The sequence below is a fragment of the Laetiporus sulphureus genome (assembly GCF_001632365.1).
Source record: "Laetiporus sulphureus 93-53 unplaced genomic scaffold LAESUscaffold_34, whole genome shotgun sequence".
Taxonomy (NCBI): Eukaryota; Fungi; Basidiomycota; class Agaricomycetes; order Polyporales; family Laetiporaceae; genus Laetiporus; species Laetiporus sulphureus.
Genome location: NW_024468543.1, coordinates 278,932 through 302,724, shown reverse-complemented (window position 1 = coordinate 302,724; position 23,793 = coordinate 278,932). Strand labels below are relative to the sequence as shown.

The following is a 23,793-nucleotide window of genomic DNA, read 5'->3' as shown; positions in this document are numbered from 1 at the left end:
TATATGCTGAACAGAGCTGGATCCAGGGTCGTTTCAGGCTTCTGTTATTCTGGGAGAAATCGAGCTGGGAGTTGATTCCATCTCAGGAGGCGGCAACGCGATTTCAGGCCTTACCTTAGGGCACCAACGTATCTTGACCTTACGATCACAAGAACACATCAGATCAGAAGCAAGTGCAGCAGAGCATGCGCTAACGTTTTGGCGATGGCATGTGGTCTCGGTGAATCCTTGAGGAGCCGACATGCCCGACGGTAAAGAACAACAGAACATCTAGGCGCTCGACTCGGAGTTGGTTTGCGCGGGTGGCACCATCACCACTGAGTCTCCCATGCGTATCAAAACTCTCTCACTGGTACGTCAAAAACTTCATCAGTCACGGCGTCCATACGTTGTAGCTGTGACATGAATGACTTCCATAAATCCAGGCCCGAGGCTCCTGGCGAGTTCTTCCAGTCACTACGCACCAGTACTAAAATGCCGTTCCAACGAGATGCTATGGCAGACACCACACGAGTCCTCGCAGCATCGATTGTTCTCCCTATCATTTGTTATGTGCTCTTCGAATTGCGCATGGGTAATCGCAGCTCAAAAGGCATTCCGTTACCTCCTGGACCACCTGGCTTGCCCTTATTGGAAATGCGCATCAAATGCTGGGCAAAAACATGGTGACCGTCATCGATCGATGGGCTAATGAGTATGGTATTGAACAAGCCCATTCTTTGATCGACTGACGCGCTCAATACTTCAATAGGTCCTCTGGTTCACATAAGATTGTTCGGCAAGTCTGTCATCATAATCAGCTCGTCCGAGGTCGCCAAAGATCTTTTGGAATCCCGGCACAAGAACTATTCGGGAAGACCAAATTTTATAATGGCAAGTATGCTTTTCCTTACCATAGACTCGCTCAAGGGGCTAATTCTATTTTTAGGCATCCAAAGCTATGCAGGACGACATGATGATGCCTTTCATTCATGCCAACGACCGGTTTTTCAGGGCCCGCAAGCTGGTGACGACGGAACTGCGCCTAGCGGTAAAGTTCTTTTCAATCTGGACATCGGTTACTGCTTATGTGTGAACGCATTGCATCAATCAAGGCCGTCAGAAAGTACTTCAATCCAATTTAGACAGCTGAAGTTCATCGTCTGGTGCGCGTATGTGTGCTGTCCCTTTGCCGATCTTGTAACATACTGACGAGTTCGCATGCATGCAGTGTATGCTGGATGAACCCAAGCAGTGGGTGTCCTTCGTTGAACGCGCAGTTGCTTCAATCGTACGTGTGCAACCACCTTACATTGTTGCGTTTTGGCGACGCTTACTGTGCGACGGCAGCTCATGACTGCAGTATATGATAAGCCGTTGAAAAGCAATGAAAGCGCTGAGGACGCCGTGAAGGATGTCATTAAGCTCAATAACGATTTGTAAGTACAATGGCAGTCTGCAGAAACAACTGCTTATCCGAGTGATTTTTGCAGGATTAATGTGATCGACGGGGGCCAGAACTATGTGGATTTCTTACCTTGGCTTCGGTATATACCTGGTGTTCCGTACAAGGTGGTGGCGGCTAGTTACTATGACTTGGCGGAAAGGACATACAGGTCTCTCATGGATGAAGCTAAACGCAACTTCGTGCGTTGTTTCTTATTATAATCGCTGAATGTGTGTTCAAATGTCTCCTTTGTACGGTGTAGGTGTAGAAAATCGCCGCTGGCCGCTGTCCGAGGGCGTCGACGAGTGACCGAGTCGCCCGCGCGTCGTGGTAACTCTGAGGCAAAACGCTGGAGACCCCGTCTCCCAGCACTCCCCGCTATATAGTACCTGCGTACATATATACAAATATACCGGTGGCGGCGCTGCCCATTGCCACATGCGCGCCCCTCCGGCCCCAGATTGCGACAGTAGGAAGGAGGCAAACCCGCGGCCAGCATAGCGGCGAGGTTGTTGCAGAGCCAATCTGAAGTCGAAGCTGATTACAGGGAGCAATACTGGGTAAGCTATATAAAAGGATATCTTGTTTGTGCTGATTTCGTTTTTTCGTAGGCCCTTGGATCATTCTACCTAGCAGGATCTGATACGCAATCTATCGCAACGCAAAGTTTCATGTAAAGCTTACTTTCAGTGTCCGTCCTAATCACCTTACGAGCATATTTTAGCATGGCGCTGGCTTTAAACCCTGACGTTCTCGCACGCGCACAGGCTGAAGTCGACAATGTGGTCGGTAACGACTGTTGCCCCACTTACGACGATGAGGATAAGCTGCCCTACATCAGAGCGATGGTTCGTGAGGTCCTGCGCTGGAGACCTACGGGACCAACTGCAATACCCCATGCATCAATTCAAGTCAGTTGGCTCTCAACCGAAATTGACTTCCATAAGCTGATCTGTTGTGATGCGCATCAGGACGACGAGTACAAGGGATACTTCATTCCGGGCGGATCTATGGTCATACCGAATATCTGGTCGGCCGCACCATGTTTCACCGTAATCTCAACACTAAGTTGAAACAGGTCAATGCAAATGGATCCAAAGGTATTTGAGCAGCCTGAAACCTACAACCCTCAGCGGTATTTGGATGATCCCAACTTGCCGTTCCACGCATTTGGTTTTGGCGACAGGTGAGGTCGTTCTATTCTCAGATGTAGCCGGTAGCGTAGCAGCTCAAGTTGAACTTGAATGATCCCTGTAGAGTCTGTCCGGGACGACGCGTCGCTGAGACGACTTTATTTCTCACGTTCGCTACGATCGTATGGGCCGTGGATGTAAGACCAGCTATAAGTCCGGAGACAGGTAAACCAATCCCGATCAATTCTGACAGGGAGACAGGTTTCGCTCCAGTCGGCCTTTTGTGGGTATTCTGTTATTCTGCAATCCGTGCGATGAGCGCTGATGATGGGATGCTATAGGAGAGCGCTTCCTTTTGAGGTCTCTCTTACTTCAAGATTTCCGGCTCGCACACAGCTACTCGCACGCATCACGGAGAACGACGATTTGTGAGCCATCGTAGTTATTCTTGAATGTGATGCGGGCTTCACAACTCATTTGAGTTGACCATCCCCGGCTCTTCGTAGCAACTTTCTCAGTAGCAATCATGTAGATAAGCTATATACGTGGGGGCTCCAGGCTCGTCTTCAGGAGCGCCAATCGCCTACAACCTTCTGCAGCATTACGAAGTCATCTTTTACTTGTATTCCATTTGGCCGCGATCCTGCGGCCTGCGCCACATCGTGCATTTCGCCATAACGAGCACTGTGTCATAGCCATGTCCGTCCGATTATCGAACGTTGTAGCGATGACATTTTTATGACATTCAGAAGACGTCCTCCACAGCAGGCCTCGCTGCCGTTAAACGTTAAACGATGACTCGAAGTCGGCAAGCCCCTTGTTTTTGGGGTAGGAACCGATCAAAAAAAGGCATTAGTAATTCTTCATATCAGTACACTTCTGTTTCTGATGAACATACATCCCAAATCGCAGGGTGCTGTTGATGACAAAGGTGTGCAAGGCGAACAAAGCCTGTAGAGAGGCATTCAAGGCGCATGTCCTTCCTCCTGACTTGTGAATTATTTTTCTCGTCTGAAAACGAACTTCTGTTCACTGAAAATGCATCCACTAGTGATCGTAATGCATCCACTAGTGATCGTTCAACCGCTCTGGAAAGTCATGCAGATATATTGGGACGAAGCATCCGGCTTATGGCCTGCATGCATCATTCCACTTTGAAAGAGGCCATCGGCGAGCTGCTCTTTCTCGCGTGCAACTCTAATGGTTCGTCTTCCCCTCCATTATCTCTCCCCTCTCCCTCTGACATATGTTCACAGCTCAAGAGCTCAGTGCCCTAATTGGCTACGGCAATGCCGCCGGCTTCAACCTCTACAACCACAATATGCTCGCTGCCCCTCCCACGACCTCTTCCTCACAACCATCCTCATCTTCTGGTCCTGCAACAAACCCAATCACAGGGACGCTGCAGACGGAGAGGGAGAATCCTGCAGAGGAGATGACGCAAGAGGAGAAGGAGCGGGAGGTGGAGAAGCTCACGGTACAGCAGAAATCATCGTCATTTTAGTCAAATCCAGTCATTTATTTCCATGAAAGAGTCGTGAGATGGCTTATCCCATACGACGTCGAGGGTATTGACAGACATTCATGATCGAGTCATGAGTTGAATCCACTCCTTCAAAACTCTCCCTTGCAGATCTAAGTCCTCCTGCGTCGTAAACTTGCTGCCACGGACCAGCTTGAGCCGCAACTCGTTGTCATATTGGACGACATTCATGACCGCGCCGGGCGAGCCCGAGTGCGCAGTTGTGGTCAAGTCCTCTACGATGAGCGTCTTGTGTCCTGACGCTGGACGAAAGGCTTCTAGGTAGCCTAGGCGGGTCATATCGCCAATTGAGGTGCATGCTGGTGCAATGGAGCCGTGAAAGTCGAGCTCGAGGTCTGGATTGTTTGCCATGGCAGTGAAAGTGGCTGCACGCGTCCTGTATGCCTCGATGGAGATCTAGTTTGTAGTAAGCATCAGACGAAAGGATCGAATAATGTAATGTCTACTTACGTCCTGTGATTTCCACACTTCCTCCACGCTTGGGACGAGCTCGTCCCAGAAGAGCGATTTATCCGCGTTGCGGGAGGCGGTAAGACTTGCTTCATCTGCTTTGACAAGTTTGCGGTAGGGCTCGAAAGCGAATAAGAGTGCGACTACGTCCATAGCCATCAGAGGCGTAGTCTGATCCAATCCAAATTTTCTGTAGGCTTCCGGCATGCGTTGCCGCTTACGGAAAAGTGGGTGTAAGAATGATAGCGTTATAAGCGCATGCAGGACTCACCATATCGATTGAAAGACTACTGAGTGGGAAATGTGTCGCGGTATTGTATCCAGACCACACCTTCTTGAAACGCTCAGGTCCAACTTTGCCAGCGATATGCAGAGAAGCCTCAAGATCCGCGAGAGTCTGAAGTGCAGTTACGACCATGGTCACTGTTTTCCCATGAGCTTTGCATGCGCCGTGGAATCTGACCGTTTCTTCGGGAGTGAGTCTGACCGCGCTGGTGATGTCGGTTCCATGAGGGTTGTCGTTGCTCACCCGCACTGGGTATGACCAAGGTATCTGAGTTCACAATGAGATAAGTGTGCAATCATAATCAACGAGCAAGGCTCACAACATTCTCTGGTGCCACCGGAGCAGTGGACGGATCGACAATAGGGAGAGGTTCAGGCTTGCCAGTGTCATAGACAGACCAGACCATCTGGCCGGCCGTCGGGAGTCTGCTCACTTCCTTCCCCCATTCGAAAGATGAAAGCGGTGGTGCGACATGGTCGAGCTCATCGCAAAGGAACTCGAATACCTTGTCGAAGACCATCCACTTGCTTCGAGCGTCGGCATTGCTATGGTGCGCTGACAATCTAAGCATGTCTTGGTGAGATGTACTGACACAGCGAGAATAAGAAGGAGGCCTTACACGAATGTCCAAGAGTTACTTCCCGCTGATAGGTTTGGAACTATGTGAAGCTCGTAACTATATCTCCCCTCCGTTGCCCTCCACCAGCTTTCATGGAAGATCCTTTCGTGGTTATCGAGGAACGATGTTCCGTTTTCGTGCACAAAGACAACTTCTTCGACCCATGCGAAGACATCTTCAAGTGTGTCGGGTACTCGATATTCGTGAGACCAATCACCCATCGGAGGACGAGTCGGCGATGCTTTGACCGCGATTCCTGGAACTAGATGGCGCAGACGAATCATACTGGATTGGATCGCTTTCTTCAAGTCCTCGGGAGCGATTTCGTTTGCGAGTTTGACACTGCAGGAGGAGACCACGTGGCTACAGCCAAACTCTCTGTTCACCAATGAGGGTGAGATTTTGGATTCAAGCGAGGAGTTGTTGATAGTGTACACTTACGATGCAAAGCACGACATGGCCTCCATCCCAATGCATTTTCTGGTGAAAACGCCTGGACTTGCTTCATGAAACAGTGCATCGGAGGCAGTCATGCTGAAGTTTATATGGGAGTAGATGTAGATGAACTAGTTGAGGTGAGACGAGATGGAGTCTATTTGAGAGAGTGTGTGTGTACACTGCCACCACGCGCATCGGAACCGAAACCTGAGGCCTGAGCATTGATATTGAACGTTTGAACATTGAGTCAGAGTCAGAGTCAACGAGCGTGAGACAAAGGTAAGCAGCCATGCGTAGGAGACCCCGGGGACCAGTGACATGGTCACCAAATAGAACCTTACATATTCATATGTCGCCGATTGATGAGCGCTTGAGCGCTCAGCGATCTTGACCACATACTTTTGTTCAACTTTCATTTCTATTTTTTTTGACCAGAGCAAGGTTTTTTTTTCCTGACTACACCAACGTGAGATTAATTGCGCAACTCCCAAGTATCTATTCTTTAAATCGTCCCCCATTACCAGAAGAAATCATTACGCACATCTCGAGGACCAGCTATCTTCAAATCTGTCTGAAATCGCGATTCGCAGGCTCTATGTACTATCTACGACCTAGTAGTCCGAACACCACGTTTCGTCACGTACATACTCAATCCGATATCCAACACGACTTTGTCTCGGTCTGTCGATCCCTTGCCCTTGGGCATATCTGTTTCCTTCTGGAGACTGGAACCGAGTTCTCTGTTCTTGCCTTTATGCCTGCTTTGGAATTGTCCCACTGGCATTTCTTCCGATCCGTGTCTCAACTGAATTTTTGCATTATGTGATCCTGTGATCACATGCTGTCTGCACTCAGTGCTACTTTTGACAGCGATCAGGCCGCAGGTGCACGTCAAAATTGAGCCTTGCAAATCCCCCTTGACAATACCAAGTAGACTGGTGGTGATAAAGACGCTGCGTGCCCTTTGGACTACCTCCTCTTCTATCCGAACGATCCACCCGATGGAACCTCAGAGGAGCGGAATTCTATGCTGATAGCAGCCTTCGGCAGGCGAAAGGTTTTCATCGTCATTCAGGTGATTCATAACACAAGATAGTCGACACAATGGCCTTCAGTCAAGCTCGAACTACTGAAGAGATTTACCAAACTCATCGCTTGGGATATGAACAGATGGAAATGACGAGTAATAACTATCCATGGGCTGCTATGACCCAGAGGACCGAGTGGCGGAACATGACCTCAATTGACACTCTACTTATGCCGCTCTCCTCAGTTGATTTTCACATACAGTCGATCTCTGTATTCTACATGCATTTGCCAGTATCCGCCTCTCCATTCTGAACCTCCTCATCCTACTGTGCATCAGATTCAGCGAATTCACGCCTGGTCCGAGCCACGTCCATTCAGACTTTCTTCGCCAGCCGTTGCCTTTGGGCCAGTGAGCCCTTCTCCACGCCACGTCTTCCACCCCATTGCGCGTTCGATCCTCCTCAACGCCACGTTCACATGATCCCTCCTCACCGCAAACGTAATGCGAAACCACCCCGCCTCGCTCTTCGGCAAATGGTATGTCGTGCCCGGTGTGATGATGACCTTGTGCTTCATGAAATATGCGTTCAGCGCGTCCTCTCGCTCCTCCATGCTCTGCACCTGTGTGATGCTCAAGATGGAACCATACCGATCGAGGTCGGTCAACACGCCGCGCATGTCGGCCATCAAGAAGTGGCCCGCACTCGACGGGATGTACGGCACGCCGTGAAACCTGAGCCATGCTGCCGTGTACTCGTACGCCTCGCGCAGCCGCGTACGGTTGGCTGCTAGGAACGCGGGGAGGTACGTCGCGTCGTTCAGCAGCGCACTCCACAGCGCGTCCGTCGGCGAGCCAACCGCCATATACATCGCGCTCAACGCGAGGCTGCGGACGAGACGCGCGTTCGCTTGCGTAATCAACGCGCCCGCGCGGAAGCCGTTTGCGTCAAAGTCCTTCGACATCCCATATAACACATGCACGCGCGCCGGGTGGACACCGAGCGCCGTGGGGTCGAACGACAGGATAGAGGTGAAGGGCACCGGCTGGGGCACGTCCGAGGACGAGAAGACAGAGAGTGCATAGATCTCGTCCGAGGGTAAGTGCAAGTTGTGCGTCTCGCAGAGACGGAGGTAGGCTTCGAGCACGTCGGGCGGGTAGCACCAGCCTAAGGGGTTATGTGGGTTACAGAGGATCACGGCCTTGATTCGCGTCGCGTTTGCCGTCGCTTTGTTGCTTTGCAGCGCGCGTTCGAGGCACGCGACCTCTTCCATAGTGCACATCTGTGACATGGGGACGGGCACACCCACGGGAACTATACCGTTCTGGAGCCTCAGGTCATAATCAAAGCCTTGGAAGTAGGGTGCTGCAATCAGGACGCCATCCCCAGGATTAACGAGAACGCGAGCGACTTGGCTGATCACGGAGGTGACACCGGCACCTATGATGATGTGCTCTGGGCTAACGGGTCGAAATGGGCTAAAGTAAGAATTGAGGAGGTTGGAGAGGGCGGTGCGCAGGCGTGCAGATCCGGAAAGTGCATCTCCATAGGTGAAGTCCTAGTCATTGGCGTATGTTCATCGGTGAACTACAACGGATAGTCATCGAGACACTTGCCTTTGGTACCAAACGGAGGTTGCACTGGAAATATTGCTGTAGCTCTTCTTGCATCAGCGTATTCTCGGCTACACCCTGTGAGAACAGTCGAATCAGAAGATAGTAAGTAAGTTAGTGCAGAATAGCTTGCAAGATTGATAAATCCCCAGTGTAGACATTTAGCATAGCTCGGGATAGAAGATAAAGCACAGTCGCTACCTCTGGGTTGCGTTCCGCGTCATAGGCGTCCCTCATGATCAGCTTGAATGTGTCGATAAGTTCCCCCTTCTCTGCTTGAGCCTCCCCGCAAGCCGACAATTGCGGCTCTTTTGATGCTTGGCTCGAGGAAGCGATCGTCAGCTCTTTATTTTCCACTGTGGCTGCCATAATGCTTGTGAGGTGTCTTCGGCGAGGCTACTTCGACGAGGACAGAACAAGTTCAATGCTGTGCATCATACGGCTGATGAACTTATGATGAACTTAAACTTTCCGATAGGACCACTGGCATCTGACAGCTGAGCGCTAAGCGCTGAAGCTTCGAAGTTTGGGGAAGAGAATGTCAACGTTTGTCTCAAATTTTCGTGATTAAACGGCTGCAACTGGAAAAGAACCTTTCCAATACTCGTGAGCGTTCGGTGTGGTGTAGAGAGTGCTTGAAGTGATGGGGGATTTTGATCTGAAGGAGATGAGTGCAAGTAGTCGACACTAAAAACCTCCCGCCGAAGATACTTAGTAGAACCTCAGGATACTGCATGTAACGATGTACAGTATACATCATATGCTTTGTTCTGAGAAGGGGAAATATGTGACGGCTGCTTTGATGCATTCTGCAAGTATTGATAATGCGCACCCAAAATTTGCGCGTTACTCTACGACGCCGTATATAAGTCGCCGGACGGCTTAGTTCATGAGTCGTTTTCACGGGCTAATTTGAAAGCTCAAAGTACTTGGGGCCACGATTTTATGACTGACTCGAGAGTGCGGAATCTATTACAGTTACAGAGACTTCCACAAAAAGATGGGAGTGGAAAACTGAATAGAGGATCATCACATTACCGTCACAGGGGCGTTGATGCCGGAGTGATGCCGGATGCATTTTCTGAGTATTTTTGACAGTGAGGGCGAAAAATCGCAGTTTTCCGTGCAGTTTATTCCAAAATCACCCGGAAATGATCCAAAATATCATAGGATCGACCCAAAAGGTGGTGGTTATCGAGGGACACCAAAAAGAGGTCCGGGAAGGGATCGAAGCTCACAGTGGATTTTCGGGGTCCTGCCATGCCCATGGGCCGCGCGCGGTGCTGAGGCGACTTGTTGGCTGCTACTTTATCGATTGTCTCAGATTCACTGCATACACTTCATCTTCATCAACGCGGCTGAAGCTGTCCAAATTATCCAAGCGGTGGAAGACTCTAATCTGCCGGATTGATTCCCGAATGACGATGATCAACGTACAACCATCCCGCACAAACATCACGAGGTCCCTCGTGGAGAAAACAAAAAGTACTACTTCATCCTACTCAAATGACCTCTATTCAGACGCCTTACACTCATCACCACGCGCATTGCCTCCAACGTAATCTCATCACCATCAAACAGCCTGAAAATGGATCAGCTCGTGAATGACAGCCGGCGATGGCATTTGATGTTAAGAATTCCAAGGAGATTGGCAGCACTATTGCGCATAGGCTCCGATGCCTCCTTCAAGTGGGCCACGGCGGACATGCTATATTCTTCCTGCGTAGCAGATGTGCTGGAGCACATACTCTGAGTCGCGACCGGTGATATGTGCAGGGAAGAGTTAAATCATGCGGTGAGCATGGTCAGGACACTCAAATCAGCATATAGGCTCACTAAAGTTTCTTGCCTCTTCATAGGTCTTGGTCCGATAGGGATCCGCCTCAACCGTTTGGTCTCAGACACTTGTTTGGTCTCGGAGACCTCCTTGCGAGAGGTTCTGGATAGACTTCCTCCATCAACGTATCCAGACTCCAAGGATCTGGCTTCTTGTGAAGTCTTCTGTGTGATAACCACTTGGCCATCCACTAGATGACAGTCCCACAGTCCCTTCCGTAAGACGCGGGACGACTCCGGTGGCGGGATCGGCTTGGGCATCATCAGCCGGACATTATGCGTGTTGTGCGTGTACGTCATGGGGTTGCCGGACCTGTCCATGAAGACCGTTGTTTGGCGCATCTAAGAGGATATGAAATGTCAGAATAGTTGAGAGTGCATGTCCGCTACAGAAACTTACCACAAAGCACCTGCTCACATAATTTCCTTCTTCATCAGTCCGGCTCTTCCAGTCCAAAATCCTTTCCTCGAAGTTGGCAGGCCGAGTTGGATTGATGTACCTCCAAAGGCGACAATAGTCCGTGTTATCGGAATCCTATATCATGTATTGGTGAGTGCACAGAATGAAACGGACATTGATTGACGAGCTGACTTACGGAGTCGCTGTCCGTGAACGTTTCATGTTGGGTGCTTGCAAAGGCCTCTGCGTCGAATTCTTGCTCATCATCATCGAACCATGAGTCCGACTCGTCGCTCCACTCGGTTGGGGATGCCGCGACCCTGCGGTGATCGTTTTCCGGATTCACCAACGTGGTGTTCCCGTCGCACTCCATAGAACAGGTGGCCATGGTTTAACTGTATGCGCAATCGAATGGCAGGCGAGTAGCCCGAGTAACAGAGGCAGACACTGAAGACGCTATAGTCAAAAGTCTGCGCGGTGCCGAAGAGTGGCCGAGCTGGTTAAGACTAAGCAGAAGGGCTGGGGCGCGACGGCTTTTAAAGTGACGTCGGAAGTTGAAGTGCCACTGGAACTAAATAACGCGAGTTGAACACGTTGTGGCGGACACCAACTACCAACGCGTGTGTGGCAGTGGTCACACTCTCGTATGGGCGCATCGCCTCGGAGATCTCGATAACCGACTGGGCGCTCATATTTACACTGTGAGCAATTTAACACTCTCTGCTGAGATACTGTAGTTGTATATGATGTTTTATAGGACCCCCCCACGATCAGACGTTAAGGCCCCGCTCCTCCTCCGAAGCTCAGTGTCAACGGCCACCCTGTTCATAGCAACACTTGATGACGTCACTCTCAATATGATTATCCAACTGTAGCCCCAAAAGCGGCAGGCGTGGCGAGATCTACAGCATCTTAGCCGCCTCCTCCGTCCTCCACGCCTTCCACGCCTTCCACGCCTCTGTCTGCCTGTTCCAAATGGTAAAACTCATGTGGTTCAAAGCCGCAGTCCTCCTCGCAGCCTCTTACATGGCCTCGTTGAGGAGACGGTTGTCCTTGGTCTACTCCTCGCGCTGCCTGAAACGGGCCACACACCGAGCATGGTACTCCCTCAGAGTCTTGAAAGGCCGCGTTGACCACCCTTGGGAACATCTGATTCGCCGTCCTGGTCGCTTTCTGCAGTGGCTCCGGTACCGTCCTCTATATTTCATCATGAGTTCACGTTATTGCTGGTCGATCAGACAAGATGCTACTCACTGGTAATCCGCTTACGAAGGAGGCTGAAAACCGATGAGTCTAACACGGCTGGATCGGCAACCGCTCGAATACGGCAGATATATGACGCGCCACGCTTGGGCTCGTAGGTATGCGGGCACGCAGTCACCAATGTCTCTACTTCCACTACTAGCTCTGCAACAGTATCATCGGCCTGTCCTGTTATTTCATTGCCGTATGCGCCCATCTCTATCTCCGGCCTCGTGTTCGTCTCATCCCCGTGTCCGCATACCTCCGAAGTGTTCCTGGGCCTTGTTGCCACACTAGCCGTCTGAGGACACGAATAGCACGCGAAGGCGAAATGTGTTATCGGCGAAAGACACCCATGATGGTTGAGGAATAAAGGGCAGGACAAAGGTGATGTGCGGCGGAGTGGCTCATATGTATCGGGCGCTTAATTACCTCGTGCTTCGTGGTAAAGGCCTCAGCCAGCCATCCAAATCCGTCTTTCCTCGTATTGTGAAATACGCAGCTGGTTTTGGTTCTGCAGCTCTCTGTTCCTGATACGAGTGATGCCATTGTGCTTTCATCAGCAGGCGACATGTTTATATTCCACTCGCCCCTCTCGGAATCCGACTCGGCCATGAATAGACAGTGATCCCATACTCCCAGCAGACTCGTGTTTCTTGCTTATTGTCGAAGACAATGCAGATCATTTGACTTGCTCACGAATGTTCAGTTTCTCTCTAGTTGGTCGTTTCATACCTTCCTTCGACGCTGAGCTCTCCTACGTGATATTCTCCTTTCCACAGTTGCAAACCATCGCATGCTGGAATCAATATGTCTGCTTTGTGACAGTTCATCGTGCAACGAAGTGTCCTGTTCAGGGCCTCCTCAGATTATGGGTTAACGTCAAATGGCGAGGAATGACATACGCATTGCAGGACAAGTTCTAAGCACTCGGCTCACATTGTTGTGACTTCCTCTCCGCACGCATGATGGCTTAAGCTTGGTAACTCGACGTTTACATGGATGCTTCCATGGATTTATCCTAGTTATACATTCATCGACCACGCTCGTTTCTCAAATCCGGTCTCAAGAACTCTTCATTTGGGCGTCCAACATGTGCGCCACAGGCGCGTGAACGCCCAACGGGACGGAGCGCGTCGATCACGAGATCGCGTCACAGTGGCCCGGTGCCGGGCGTTTTTTTTTCATTCTCTGTTATAAATCGTTCGGCTCACATTGAATGGCGACGTGAATCAAACATCTTGTCCACGACACAACGCCCCAAGCGTGACGACACGCCATGGTCGACGATCCTGACAGCATATGAATTCGCAATATTTGATTTTTGCGACACATCCTCTGGCACAGAGGCTCTGGGCTCCATGTTTGACATTTTTATGAGTAGGGGTCGACCGATTCGTCACATATGATTTGGACCATTATTTCGCAACTGAAACGGCCGTATTGCGCGTCGGCAGGAGGACTACCATCCCAATCAATCTCAGAACGAATGATTCCATCGAAAAAGGCCGGTAATGATTTTGAGGAAACGATAGTCGCAGAGCGTTCGAGGTCGGCGTGGCCCATAATTGCGGTGTATGGATCACCGTCGTGCTGTGATTTTCCACAAACGCGAGAGAGATGATCCTTTTCCAGTATGAATTCTATCCCGAGAGGTCCCACCGAATTCTACGTAGCGCATACATCAATGATGTATGTTGTGTAACGACGTGCAGCAGCTAGCGTTCTATACGTGTATCTATAAGATGTCATCTTTTCAAGGAGAGATGACATATTGGAAGAGTCAGACCGGAATGTATGAACTCCGGTGGCATAACTGTGCTGTCATCGGCCTCCTTTGTTCCTCTTGTAAAACGTTGTAGAGTTGCCAACTTCGTTGAAGTATTGTGTTACTGAACAGGACAATGTTCTAGATGATTGTACAGTTGCAATATGCAACTTCTGGACGCCGCTCGCAAGTGCAGAGAATTTGTGGGAACCATAACCGACGGAGGAGGCGGGGCACTGAGTAGGTTTTTACTCATCCTCATAGCCATCAAAATCACAACTTGCTCTCAAAATACGGAGCAAGTGGATTCTTAACTTGTCATTGATTGACTGATTACCCAAGGGTGGCCGTTCTGTACGTAGAAAGACACATACAGTTGTTCACTATGATGCTGTCGTTTGTCTAACGATGCTAATCAGCCTTCATCAGCGGTAGCTATTCCTATCTTGCATAATTGGTCATATCAGCCGAGATTCGATGAAATGACCATCTATAAGAGAGCATGAAGCAGCAAAAGGCATTGTACCTTGAGTTGGGCAGTCTAGCATGCCAAAGCCAATCTCAATCTCTCTTGCTAGCCAAGATCGAAACTGTGAGTAAACCATGGGTTACGTGATGTAGCCCAGCGTACGATTTGCCCAAAACGCTGTGTGGCTATCCGTATCGAGAATATGCGCTCAGAGTAGCCGGGATATCGCGTGTCTGGAGCTCTATAATCGGCGGCAAATGTTGAATTTAAATCATGTCGATCGCATTGACTACGCGGATGCACCATAGCTGAGTTATCCTCTTCCTGTGATGAACGAGAGTAAGACGGTGGCTCGGCTATTATCCAACAATTACTAGTTTGTGAAGACAATTGCAGCCCGCCACCCGGCACTCCGCGCGAGCCCACGTAAGTAGGCGCCCGTATACCTGTATTTGAATATTTAAACCGCGTCGACGCGCCTTGGCCACCCTTTTCACGCTTGCCACTCGACCAACACGAGTGTCTGTTGTCAGTCATCCGATTCACCTTCAGACATCTGTATGAATGAGAACTCTTTGTGTGCATACGGTAGCTCACTTACCCTCGATCCTGCTAGATCCATCATTGCACATCCATCACTCGCGCCCACTCGACCAATTTCCATCATGTTGGCTTTATTTCTACGGCGCATCATGGTGGCGTTCAAGAAGAGATTCATGCAAAAACTGCAACCCCATCGCTCTGCGATGGGAGCTGAGACCGACTGCGTGCAACAGGGTGTCGGCGTCGAATGCGATGTCGCACCTGTGATCCGAGGAATTAATACGGCCACGAAAGGGAACGACAGGATAGTGAGTCGTTCAACTGTCCGTTCGTATCAACACCGGGGCTCACCAGATCGAAACCGTGGTCCATGTGGTCCACATTAGTCGGACATCCTCATTCCCCACATCTTCCAAGACGGGACGTCCGATACCTTGAGCGGTACTACTTGGACCTCCATTGTAAGCGAGAGAAGTTTCATCCAGCGCCACATGCACACACTCACCATACACACAGGAGCATGGTAGCTACCTCCACACTCCCCGGGAAGCCATCAAGGGAATGTCAAGTAGAGGCTTGCTCGTGAACCCGGTCGCGTGCATCGAGGCCCGAAGCAATTATGGCAAGCACGAGGGAGATGTGGTTGAGCAGGATGGAGCGATACGGACTGAGGACACCACAACATCGGTAAGTGGCACTTCACGCGCGATCGATGTAACCACTGATGACAATGGCCAATCTACGCCAGCAGGTCGACGTCTACATGAGCTCTGGTGCCACAGCGACGGCTGGCGTGGAAGTGACCTTCGGTACCGGCACCAAAGAGTCCTCGCCTCCATCCACCGGCACAATCAATACTGGCAATGATGAGTTGATCTCTACCACAACATTGACGCCCGCATCTCCCGGTTCCGACACTGCTCAGCAGAATCGTGAGGAAAGAAACGGGAGGCGAACCAGACGCAGCAACGCCACGATGTCGTACGGAATGTCGCAAGGGCAGCTGAACTATTATAAGGAGTTCTTCAGCTACTTGCAGGCGGACAAGCCATCTTCCGTACCGCCAGTCACGAGGAGGCCTGTTGCAGCACGCAATTCTGCTGTGGTGAAGGAGCTCACTGCGAAGACGAGGGCCGCCAGGAAAGCAGAGCGGCATGGCCGACAAGCAGCAGTAAACAACCTCCCCGAAGACTCCGACGAGGCTCGCTTGTGGGAACAATTCGAGCTGGCGATCGAGAAGCAGTTGGTCGACGGACGGAATCCTCGCGGTGAGGCGGTACAATCTACCCTGGCGACCATCATGGAAAATGAGGTGTGCGACCCTACGGACAGCATTGGAGATCACCGGACTGACGAGAAGGGGCGGTGTGAATTCTGCAGGTACCTGCCGTGCCTGCCCACGATACGACTAGGAACGAATCGGTCCGTGCCGGAACTGATCAGACTGCGACCGAACCAGGAGCGGACACTCGCCCGATGACCATGCAAAAACAGCTTGCACTGACCAAGGAGCAGTTTGAGGCTATCGAAGCCTCGAAGGCGGAACTGGCCACATCGTCCGGGAACGAGCCCGCACTGGAACCTTCGGAGGCCAAATTCTACATCACGGCCATGTCGACGTTCTTGACTGTCGTCGAGAAGATGCGGGAGCAGGGTGGCGTTGTGGAACAGGTGAAATAGCGTCGCGATGTGCCAGAGGGGAACACAAAAGTGGGGGTTAGCAAGTGATTCGGGGGGAAAGCAACACGATGACGGAGAATTGCGGGGCCGCACGAATTTTCGTCAAGGCTACCTGGGAGAGACCGTATTCAACTACGTTGTCTCATGTAAGAATGCATGTACTCACGGTGTTCATAGTGTTCGATTATTATCTTTCAATCCGGAATTTGCGAGTGGACGCGTCGAGCGCATGTGGCACGATAGCCACAGACGCGTGAGCGCTCGTCAACAACGTGCTGGTGTCGCGGTTGCTTATCCGCTTGCTGCTTTGTTCCTTGCGACAACTATGAGACATTCTCCCTAACTCGCCAGTGTGCTCCTTCTATGTCGAACCTTGCCATAGATCACCTCCCTAGCATCCAAGTTCATTTCTGTGTTGACCTCCGCCAGACTGCTTGCCATCGTCTACGCCACCCGCCGCATGAACGGACATCAGTGAGTATAGATCTCACTGTAGGATGTGTCGCTGATTTAGCAGCATCTTCTCATCTAAAGAGGTATATTCGGTCGATGTGATGATGCGATATTCAGAATTCCACGACGCAATGAACATTGCAAATTGAAAGGCAGGTTGTACTTGGCGATGTGTCTATGATGCGACTAACGCGGTAAATTTCTCCGTCTGTACTATTCATGATGCGCGCACTGACCGTAAGTCACATAGCACACTAAAAATTTGCCCTCACACGCGACTCGTCATCTCCAGCAAAATCCGGCATGTTTATATTTGGCGTTACGATGACTTGAGGACTCCATATAATTGCGCGTATTTCACAAATTATGCCTCAGCTTGTCGGCGTCAAACGATGATCGGTCGAGCTTGTGCAGATATGACCGAGAGCATTTCGTAGTGACCTCCCGGCGGCACTGTGACTTCCCCGGCAATACAGGTGAATAGAAGACTATGTTCGTCTGGTAGTCAATGACTTACTTTATTTAAGCTCGACAGCTTCAGAGTATCCATCACCTGAACCCGCAGCTAAGGATGCACCTTGTGACGATCACCACCTGTGCTTACGAGTCAGCTCAGTATTTACACCCGCCGCAACGGGATCCACACAAACAGACAGCAGAGACATGGAAGCCAGCAAGTATTATCTTCCAAGACACTCTATCCATCTTTGCGTGCGCATGAATATGAAAAACAGAACATACTCTATGCTATGTGGTCCGAGGCTGCCGCTGGATGGTCGTGATAGTCATGATCCTTGCAGGCTGCTTCGATACAGCCGATACACGGACATTCTAAACAATACAAGATGGCCCGTTCCAAAGAAAAGCCTTTTGCATCCTGAATGACCCATTATTTTACGGGCAATCTTGGTGTCGGCGTGTACACATCTTGTCCATGCGAGCGGTGAGTCGAGGGAACCGTTGTCGGCAATCGAGTGGCTTTCGTCGTCGCAATAGACAGAGATTTGAAAGGTATCGATTATTCAGCGTCGACGTCGTTTGATGTGGACATGCAGAGCGATGCGCCAGCGGACTGCAGAACTGCATATCTGTCGAGAATTAAACGTTAAACGTTTAAACCCTCGTGCGGGTTATTAATGTTAATACCCGATTCAGATTATCTGCGGGCCACGACGCGCCGGCGGAGTGGCACTCTGCGCCACAGGCGCGCTCGAGCGGCGTCTCTCAAACTCATCACTTCAAGTGCAGTATCGCGCTCAATTGCTCAATTTCTATGAGTTCTGCAACGATGGCCAATATTAATTGGGAATTGCGCATTATTCATATCAATACACACTCCTTGATCCTGTTGCACACAACAGTGAAGCCTTTGTCAAATTCCATAATTCATCGAACATGGCTAGGTGTACATTGCAAGCCAACTTTTGTCACCTGATAGCAAGCATCCGCGGACGATGCAACATCAGTGAAAGCAATGCCCCCGTCTAGGGGTTCGTCATGCAGCTTGCGAGAGGAGACATCATCGGCCACCTGAACAAGTTGGACCGTCCCGAAGGTAGCCAGACTGTGACAAGATCCGAGGCCGCACAGTACCCGCTTGTGAGGGGGGAGTTCGATCAGACGGTGCGTGGGAAGAGGAACTTGAAGCAAGCCTGTGGAGGCTCCTACTGCAGAAAGTTGTCCGGTACGGCCAGTCATGTACTAAACAGTTGTAACATGTCCAGTAGAATTCTTACCGGCAACGAACGCTGCATCTGGCGCCGTGGCATGAGGTGGAAGGAGTGAAGCCAGCAAAGGAATGAGAGAAAATTCGGACCAGGAAGTAAGTGGAGCACCGGAAAGTATGGTACTTCGAGTGGATAGTGCATAAAAATGCGAATGATGCGGTACTGGATTTTGCGTGTTTGCTTGCTAGAAAAGACTCTATTAAACACTCCGTCACGAGAGAGAACTGAATTGAATCCCGCGAACAGGATTTTTCTATCCAGCTTGCGAGTGCATGCAATTAGACGCATATTGCGTAACGGTCACAGGCGCGTTGGCGCCACATAACAAGTTCGTGCCTCACTTTCTTTGTTTATTTTTCCTTGGCCTTTACGCACAAGCGATGCCACAGAAAGGTGATTACCGTTGCGGAGGCCTCATCTTCCAGACGTGACCTTTGTTCTAATGCAACATATCATATATGATTGCAAGCCACACGAAACGTCCAGACGCACTAGAGGTAAAGTCTCGGGCTTGGAAAGGAAGACACGATAACAGCAGAAGTGCTTGGCTAACTCCAGCTACGGTCGAAAATGGTGGGCAATGGCACACGAGGTCCATGCGTGGGCGCGAGCCACCGAGATAAGCGCCTATTCTAAAGTCAACCGCGACGCGCCTTGCTTTCTTCCTCGCACTTATTCCCTGACCGCCACAAGTGATCATCACCATCCATCCACACTACTTCTTGACAGTTCTTGTCATTATACTTCTTACCAACAGTGTCAGACTCACCTATTTGAGATCTCAGTCCGTCGAGTACCATTTTGACATTGAGTTTGCCACTCGACGTACTGCGCCACAATGTTCAGCTTGCTCAAAAGGGCCCATGCGGCCATCAAGAACTCAATTAAACGACTGAAGAAAGTGCAACGCGCTTTTGCGGAGCACGACCATGCGCAAGAGCCTATTGGCGCCATCTTCGAGGCGATCACTGGAAACACAAACATACACACGGATGACAACAGGGACGATGTCTCGGTGAGTTATCCAACTGACGCATTCGTGTCTATGCTTGTGCTCACCTCATAGCACTGATCATCGTGGACGTCATATGAAGTCAACATGCTTCACGGTCGACGGATTTGAGGAACATGCATTGGCAACGGACGGCGATGATGGATGCACGGATGCTTCGGCTGAGTACGAGTCTACGGTGAGCACAAAGGTTTCAGTCAGTTGGTGCACAAGGTATTCAATGTTGCTGCAGTTCCACATGCGCTTCGGCGCGCGGGTTTTACAACCGATCCCGGAGATTGGGGCTGACAACTTCCCCGAACCGGTGCTCTACCTTGATGGCTGGGACAATGCAGCAGATTATGAAGATGAGCATGTTGTTGCAGAGCAGGGATGCTTTGGATCACAGGTGAATAACAGCTCATCCGCGACGCATGGCGTGAGGATGTCGATAGTGGCTCCATGTCCGTAGATCGTCGCTGACGAGGTTGCGCAGGACATCGACAACGGCGAAGAGCTAGAAATGATCAGCAGGGTTGAGACGTCCAGCACCCAATCTGACGAACCTTCTTTCCCGCCTACTCCGCCTTCCCTGTCGTTCAATACTGTGCCGACGCAGCAGGTTCGTAGGTCAATGGTAGGACAGAGTATGGTCGGCGTTCCTCAGCAAGTAACATCGGCACAGCTGCCATCCATCGCATCATGCGAACGGATTTTCGCGCAATGTCTAGACATCGGAGCAGCTTACGCGGCACGCGTTGCGAAAGCCGATAAGATGCAACGTGAAAGGGAACCCAAAGTACGACGGCTCGCGAACCCACTAGTTATCGCGGAGCTTGCTGAAGAGGCTGGATCGACGGAGCCCAAAACGATATGGCACATCGCCACGGAGCTTGCGGCAGCAGCTGGGGCCACAGAAGCAGAAACTGAGTGCAAACTGGCATGGCCCGCATTGAATGATATCCCCGACTATGTTGACCAGACTATGGCATGGGATATTTTCCTGGGCGAAATCTTTTACAAATTGAGCCCTTCCCATGAGCTGAAGCCAGGAATGACACTGGCTGCTATGAGGGCGTTCAACAAGAGATATCCTGAAAGCCGTTTCACCTTGGTGGAAACGTCGGTTGCCGCCCCGAAGGTAAGCAATGTCGTGCATGTGCTCAAAGGAACGAGGAAAGATGACACGTGCCCACAGGACCGCGAGCGTTCCAATGTGGTGGATGGGCAGAAGCGCGAGACGGAGGTGCCTACGGGACAAGCAAGAGGACCCAGCTCTGCCGAAGGAAGCCAGAGGACGAATGCGTCCACGGAGGAGCATCGCAAGCCGGTTGGCAAAGACTCTCGTGCGGTGAGGAAGGAGCGTCGTGCACGCGACGAGGAACTCGAGAAGCGGTGGGCCGCAGAGTACTGCAGCAGGATCTATCTCCAGGCCTGGATGCATCTCGCGGGCATGACGTTGGTCCTTCGTGAGATCAAGAAGAAGCAGAGGCAACATGCTCATCAAGAAAGAGAGAGCCGTCTATGCAGAGGTGGATTAGTGTGAGCTGAGTAAAAGATCAAAGAGTCTGTCGAGAGCTTGATTGGCTAGAGCACCACATGTGCGAGCGTTTCATGGCGAGGCTCTGGGAGACCATATTCAACTACGTCATCTCGTTGATATGACTGAATAGACTCACATAATGTATATCGTTACTCTTATTTATACGCCTGTCGCGAATAGACACGCTCAAGAGCGAGTGGCACTTGTAGCCCACAGACGCGTTGGCGCCCGATAAAAGCATGCTCACGCCGCGCTTAACCTCTCGTTTGCCTTCGTCGTCTGCCAAGCGGCAGTCACGTCTAATTCTCCGGTCGAGTTGCAACTGGTTTACAGTTCTTGCTGGAAATGGCATACGAGATGATGTCTCCTCCGCGGTACTTTGTCGCGGCCTAAGCTCGCCGTAGTTGGCATATCGCCCGCCACTCGTTTGGCCACGACATAGCTTCTGCGTGGCAATGGCTTCTGTGATGATGTTTGAGGTTACGAAGACATACATTGTCACCATCAAATAATCTTCTGCGTGTCGTGAGCGAAATCTTCCTGGAACTACAGGGCCGTCAGATGCCACTTTGCCGAACGGCCAGGGTTACGGGTGAGCTTATTGCTGTCGTAGGCTAAATATTATGTGCTTACATCGCACTATCTGGTGCTCATAGACCCGACATCCCAACGGGTTTCTAATGTCACAGAACCAGTAACAATTTGGGCCGTATAGGCAGGAATGGCGGCGACTCTGAGCCACTCGTGATTTGGAATATCCCAATTAATGAAGGCCCGAAATGCACAGGATTCAACTGAACATGAAAACTCGTCAGGCTGTCTGAGAATGTTCGGATGACTTACGGAGCACTAACATCACTCTGTAGATTCAGCGCTTTCCCCCGTATGCATGAATTAATATGCGCATTGTAAGTGCGCTGACTCGTACGTCCTCTAACGAGACTGCCAGAAGAGCCAAATGGTATCTTCCAAGGGAGACTAGTACTGGTCAACGCCATCGTTCACCATTCTGGTGGCAACTGAAACGCTTGCTACGCACCAACGGCAGCTTCCTTTCCCCAAGCTTTCGCTGCAAGTCAGGTCGCCCATCATCTTGTCCCTCCATGAGAAATCCTAGCCTTTCGGTGTTGCTATCCATGTTGTTGCTGTCAGAGACTATCACGGAGCTATCGCGACGTTATGGCCGGGCGAGAATCAATGCAAACTGTGAAGACACATCCATCTCCATCGGGCATGCTGAATCGACTTCTTGGAGACCATCTCGTGTGTGCATGAACCGTCTTGATGATAGCAAATTGCATGCCGAATAGGTATGCACTCTTCCACGGAGATCTTGTCCAGCATTCCGGCCTCGATGGCGATTAAGTGCACTGTTTTGATGCTGAACGTGGACAACGCGTAAGATACTCTGGCACAAAGGAATGGAGACAGGATACACGAACAAGCTTGAGCGACACGCGGACGAAGTTGCATGATTCGGGCGTGTGGCGTAGCGCTCGCCTGCGCCACTGTCAACTGGAGTTTCACTTTCTCGAGTGGCCTTTCACTGAATTCCACAATGAGACATAGAGTCTCCGGGCAACCATGAATTGAGAAATTACTAGTCTCGTAACCAGACGTCATAGCAGAGTCACGTGGGCGTCGGAGTACAGGCGGAGAGCGAAAAACGTCTGCACGGACTCTGCTATACCGTCTGGTGAATTTGGTATAGGCGGGGGGGATAAGTGACGAAACTAACGGATGTCACTGGTGACGTATGCGTGACCAGGCGCGTCAGAACGCGCATACAAGTACTCAGACGCGTCGAGTAGCAGCACACATTCACTGTTCTGCTGGCTGTATGCACCTTAGCTTTAGGCGTATCTCATCAAGAACAAGGGGGGGTAGCGTCGCCGATGTAGCTAGGAAAGGGACATGCAAGGGGGCGAGCGATCGCAGTCTGCCGAGCTCAGCGAATATCTTACGAAACTTGTCTCCCCATTGAGAGACACAGTGAGCCTCGCTCCGGCGACGTCAGGATAGCGCGATACTTGTGTCTCTCGAGATCCTGGAATACATATGTGTTAAGAATACCTGTGTAGTAGAGCACAAAAACCACACACCTTGTGGAGCCGCTTGTCGTAGACATCTCCGTTAACAGCGGTTGCAGTGATGCCGAGCTTCACAAAGCGTGCCTCCTGAGCAGTTAGATAACGATCTATGGATGAGCTTCTCGATAGGAATGAGAGGTATATAAGGCACATACCTGATCATACTCCAGCTCATTCAAAGGGGAGATGATCAAAACCATCTTCTTCTTCGTCTGGTCCAAGAGCAGAGGCATGACAAATGGCATGGTCTTTCCCGCACCCGTACCACCGATCACCGTGCAGTCCATTCCAAGCAACAAGGCCTCCGTGACATCGACCTGCCAGTCATACAGCTCCAGATCGTCGAAAACGCGTCGAAATTGCTGGACGATCTCTGCCCGAGTAGCTTCTGATGAGTATCGGCGTGTCTTTGCTGCCTGTTCACATGCAGCTTTGAGAAAGGCCTTCGAACATGGCGAACTCCCACTGGAGAGACTGTTGGCAGTAGAATGCATAGGAGGCATGGTATATACAGT

At 50.8% G+C, this 23,793-nt stretch overlaps 11 protein-coding genes across 11 annotated transcripts; 5 read left to right on the top strand and 6 right to left on the bottom strand.

Moving 5' to 3' along the window:
* Positions 1-395: 395 nt before the first annotated feature.
* Positions 396-777, top strand: LAESUDRAFT_728448 (uncharacterized protein). The gene is made up of 2 exons (XM_040909440.1): positions 396-699; positions 752-777. Exon 1 carries the CDS (start codon positions 403-405, stop codon positions 667-669), a length of 267 nt encoding a protein of 88 aa, XP_040761950.1. The 5' UTR covers positions 396-402; the 3' UTR covers positions 670-699; positions 752-777.
* LAESUDRAFT_738006 (cytochrome P450) lies at positions 663-2,991 on the top strand (the record flags this gene model as incomplete). The annotated part of the gene is made up of 14 exons (XM_040910838.1): positions 663-699; positions 752-873; positions 929-1,030; positions 1,125-1,145; positions 1,211-1,270; positions 1,330-1,418; positions 1,473-1,626; positions 1,900-1,986; positions 2,038-2,099; positions 2,151-2,337; positions 2,398-2,456; positions 2,505-2,612; positions 2,684-2,842; positions 2,901-2,991. The coding sequence occupies 14 exons, from the start codon at positions 663-665 to the stop codon at positions 2,989-2,991; spliced, it is 1,338 nt and encodes a 445-aa protein (XP_040761949.1).
* Positions 2,992-3,469: 478 nt separating this feature from the next.
* Positions 3,470-4,135, top strand: LAESUDRAFT_814251 (uncharacterized protein). Its single transcript, XM_040914562.1, has 3 exons — positions 3,470-3,552; positions 3,611-3,762; positions 3,816-4,135. The coding sequence occupies exons 1-3, from the start codon at positions 3,482-3,484 to the stop codon at positions 4,061-4,063; spliced, it is 471 nt and encodes a 156-aa protein (XP_040761948.1). The 5' UTR covers positions 3,470-3,481; the 3' UTR covers positions 4,064-4,135.
* Positions 3,888-6,133, bottom strand: LAESUDRAFT_728445 (uncharacterized protein). The gene is made up of 7 exons (XM_040909439.1): positions 5,899-6,133; positions 5,458-5,835; positions 5,158-5,401; positions 4,824-5,105; positions 4,553-4,768; positions 4,036-4,498; positions 3,888-3,983 (listed from the first exon to the last, which is right to left on the bottom strand). Exons 1-6 carry the CDS (start codon positions 5,988-5,990, stop codon positions 4,142-4,144), a joined length of 1,569 nt encoding a protein of 522 aa, XP_040761947.1. The 5' UTR covers positions 5,991-6,133; the 3' UTR covers positions 3,888-3,983; positions 4,036-4,141.
* Positions 6,134-7,152: 1,019 nt separating this feature from the next.
* Positions 7,153-9,222, bottom strand: LAESUDRAFT_786109 (PLP-dependent transferase). The gene is made up of 3 exons (XM_040913884.1): positions 8,729-9,222; positions 8,549-8,614; positions 7,153-8,481 (listed from the first exon to the last, which is right to left on the bottom strand). Exons 1-3 carry the CDS (start codon positions 8,903-8,905, stop codon positions 7,273-7,275), a joined length of 1,452 nt encoding a protein of 483 aa, XP_040761946.1. The 5' UTR covers positions 8,906-9,222; the 3' UTR covers positions 7,153-7,272.
* A 989-nt stretch (positions 9,223-10,211) lies between these two features.
* LAESUDRAFT_313638 (uncharacterized protein) lies at positions 10,212-10,813 on the bottom strand. Its single transcript, XM_040901971.1, has one exon. The coding sequence runs from the start codon at positions 10,712-10,714 to the stop codon at positions 10,325-10,327; it is 390 nt and encodes a 129-aa protein (XP_040761945.1). The 5' UTR covers positions 10,715-10,813; the 3' UTR covers positions 10,212-10,324.
* Positions 10,814-14,142: 3,329 nt separating this feature from the next.
* On the bottom strand, positions 14,143-15,367 carry LAESUDRAFT_313537 (uncharacterized protein). The gene is made up of 4 exons (XM_040901970.1): positions 15,300-15,367; positions 14,853-15,238; positions 14,309-14,797; positions 14,143-14,227 (listed from the first exon to the last, which is right to left on the bottom strand). The coding sequence occupies exons 2-3, from the start codon at positions 14,967-14,969 to the stop codon at positions 14,357-14,359; spliced, it is 558 nt and encodes a 185-aa protein (XP_040761944.1). The 5' UTR covers positions 14,970-15,238; positions 15,300-15,367; the 3' UTR covers positions 14,143-14,227; positions 14,309-14,356.
* Positions 15,368-16,377: 1,010 nt separating this feature from the next.
* Positions 16,378-16,956, top strand: LAESUDRAFT_313535 (uncharacterized protein). The gene has a single exon (XM_040901969.1). It carries the CDS (start codon positions 16,482-16,484, stop codon positions 16,815-16,817), a length of 336 nt encoding a protein of 111 aa, XP_040761943.1. The 5' UTR covers positions 16,378-16,481; the 3' UTR covers positions 16,818-16,956.
* Positions 16,957-19,492: 2,536 nt separating this feature from the next.
* On the top strand, positions 19,493-21,191 carry LAESUDRAFT_715735 (uncharacterized protein; the record flags this gene model as incomplete). The annotated part of the gene is made up of 6 exons (XM_040907181.1): positions 19,493-19,669; positions 19,749-19,844; positions 19,899-20,054; positions 20,118-20,271; positions 20,377-20,786; positions 20,844-21,191. The coding sequence occupies 6 exons, from the start codon at positions 19,493-19,495 to the stop codon at positions 21,189-21,191; spliced, it is 1,341 nt and encodes a 446-aa protein (XP_040761942.1).
* Positions 21,192-23,036: 1,845 nt separating this feature from the next.
* On the bottom strand, positions 23,037-23,189 carry LAESUDRAFT_620716 (uncharacterized protein; the record flags this gene model as incomplete). Its single annotated transcript, XM_040903267.1, has 1 exon — positions 23,037-23,189. A coding segment is annotated over one exon (153 nt), but the record flags the coding sequence as incomplete, so codon positions are not given.
* Positions 23,190-23,251: 62 nt separating this feature from the next.
* LAESUDRAFT_658275 (uncharacterized protein) lies at positions 23,252-23,772 on the bottom strand (the record flags this gene model as incomplete). Its single annotated transcript, XM_040904742.1, has 2 exons — positions 23,252-23,365; positions 23,434-23,772. 2 exons carry the CDS (start codon positions 23,770-23,772, stop codon positions 23,252-23,254), a joined length of 453 nt encoding a protein of 150 aa, XP_040761940.1.
* Positions 23,773-23,793: the final 21 nt, after the last annotated feature.

Coding starts and splice junctions, on each gene's coding strand:
- LAESUDRAFT_728448 (XM_040909440.1), top strand. CDS start 403: ATGAATGACTTCCATAAATCCAGGCCCGAGGCTCCTGGCGAGTTCTTC.
- LAESUDRAFT_814251 (XM_040914562.1), top strand. CDS start 3,482: ATGACAAAGGTGTGCAAGGCGAACAAAGCCTGTAGAGAGGCATTCAAG. Junction 3,553..3,610: donor CATGTCCTTCCTCCTGACTT/GTGAATTATTTT, acceptor TGCATCCACTAG/TGATCGTAATGCATCCACTA. Junction 3,763..3,815: donor TCTCGCGTGCAACTCTAATG/GTTCGTCTTCCC, acceptor ATATGTTCACAG/CTCAAGAGCTCAGTGCCCTA.
- LAESUDRAFT_728445 (XM_040909439.1), bottom strand. CDS start 5,990: ATGACTGCCTCCGATGCACTGTTTCATGAAGCAAGTCCAGGCGTTTTC. Junction 5,402..5,457: donor AGTAACTCTTGGACATTCGT/GTAAGGCCTCCT, acceptor AGACATGCTTAG/ATTGTCAGCGCACCATAGCA. Junction 4,769..4,823: donor GTAGTCTTTCAATCGATATG/GTGAGTCCTGCA, acceptor CTTTTCCGTAAG/CGGCAACGCATGCCGGAAGC.
- LAESUDRAFT_786109 (XM_040913884.1), bottom strand. CDS start 8,905: ATGGCAGCCACAGTGGAAAATAAAGAGCTGACGATCGCTTCCTCGAGC. Junction 8,615..8,728: donor GCAACCCAGAGGTAGCGACT/GTGCTTTATCTT, acceptor CTGTTCTCACAG/GGTGTAGCCGAGAATACGCT. Junction 8,482..8,548: donor TCCAGTGCAACCTCCGTTTG/GTACCAAAGGCA, acceptor GCCAATGACTAG/GACTTCACCTATGGAGATGC.
- LAESUDRAFT_313638 (XM_040901971.1), bottom strand. CDS start 10,714: ATGCGCCAAACAACGGTCTTCATGGACAGGTCCGGCAACCCCATGACG.
- LAESUDRAFT_313537 (XM_040901970.1), bottom strand. CDS start 14,969: ATGAATCTCTTCTTGAACGCCACCATGATGCGCCGTAGAAATAAAGCC. Junction 14,798..14,852: donor TGGATCTAGCAGGATCGAGG/GTAAGTGAGCTA, acceptor AGATGTCTGAAG/GTGAATCGGATGACTGACAA.
- LAESUDRAFT_313535 (XM_040901969.1), top strand. CDS start 16,482: ATGTGCCAGAGGGGAACACAAAAGTGGGGGTTAGCAAGTGATTCGGGG.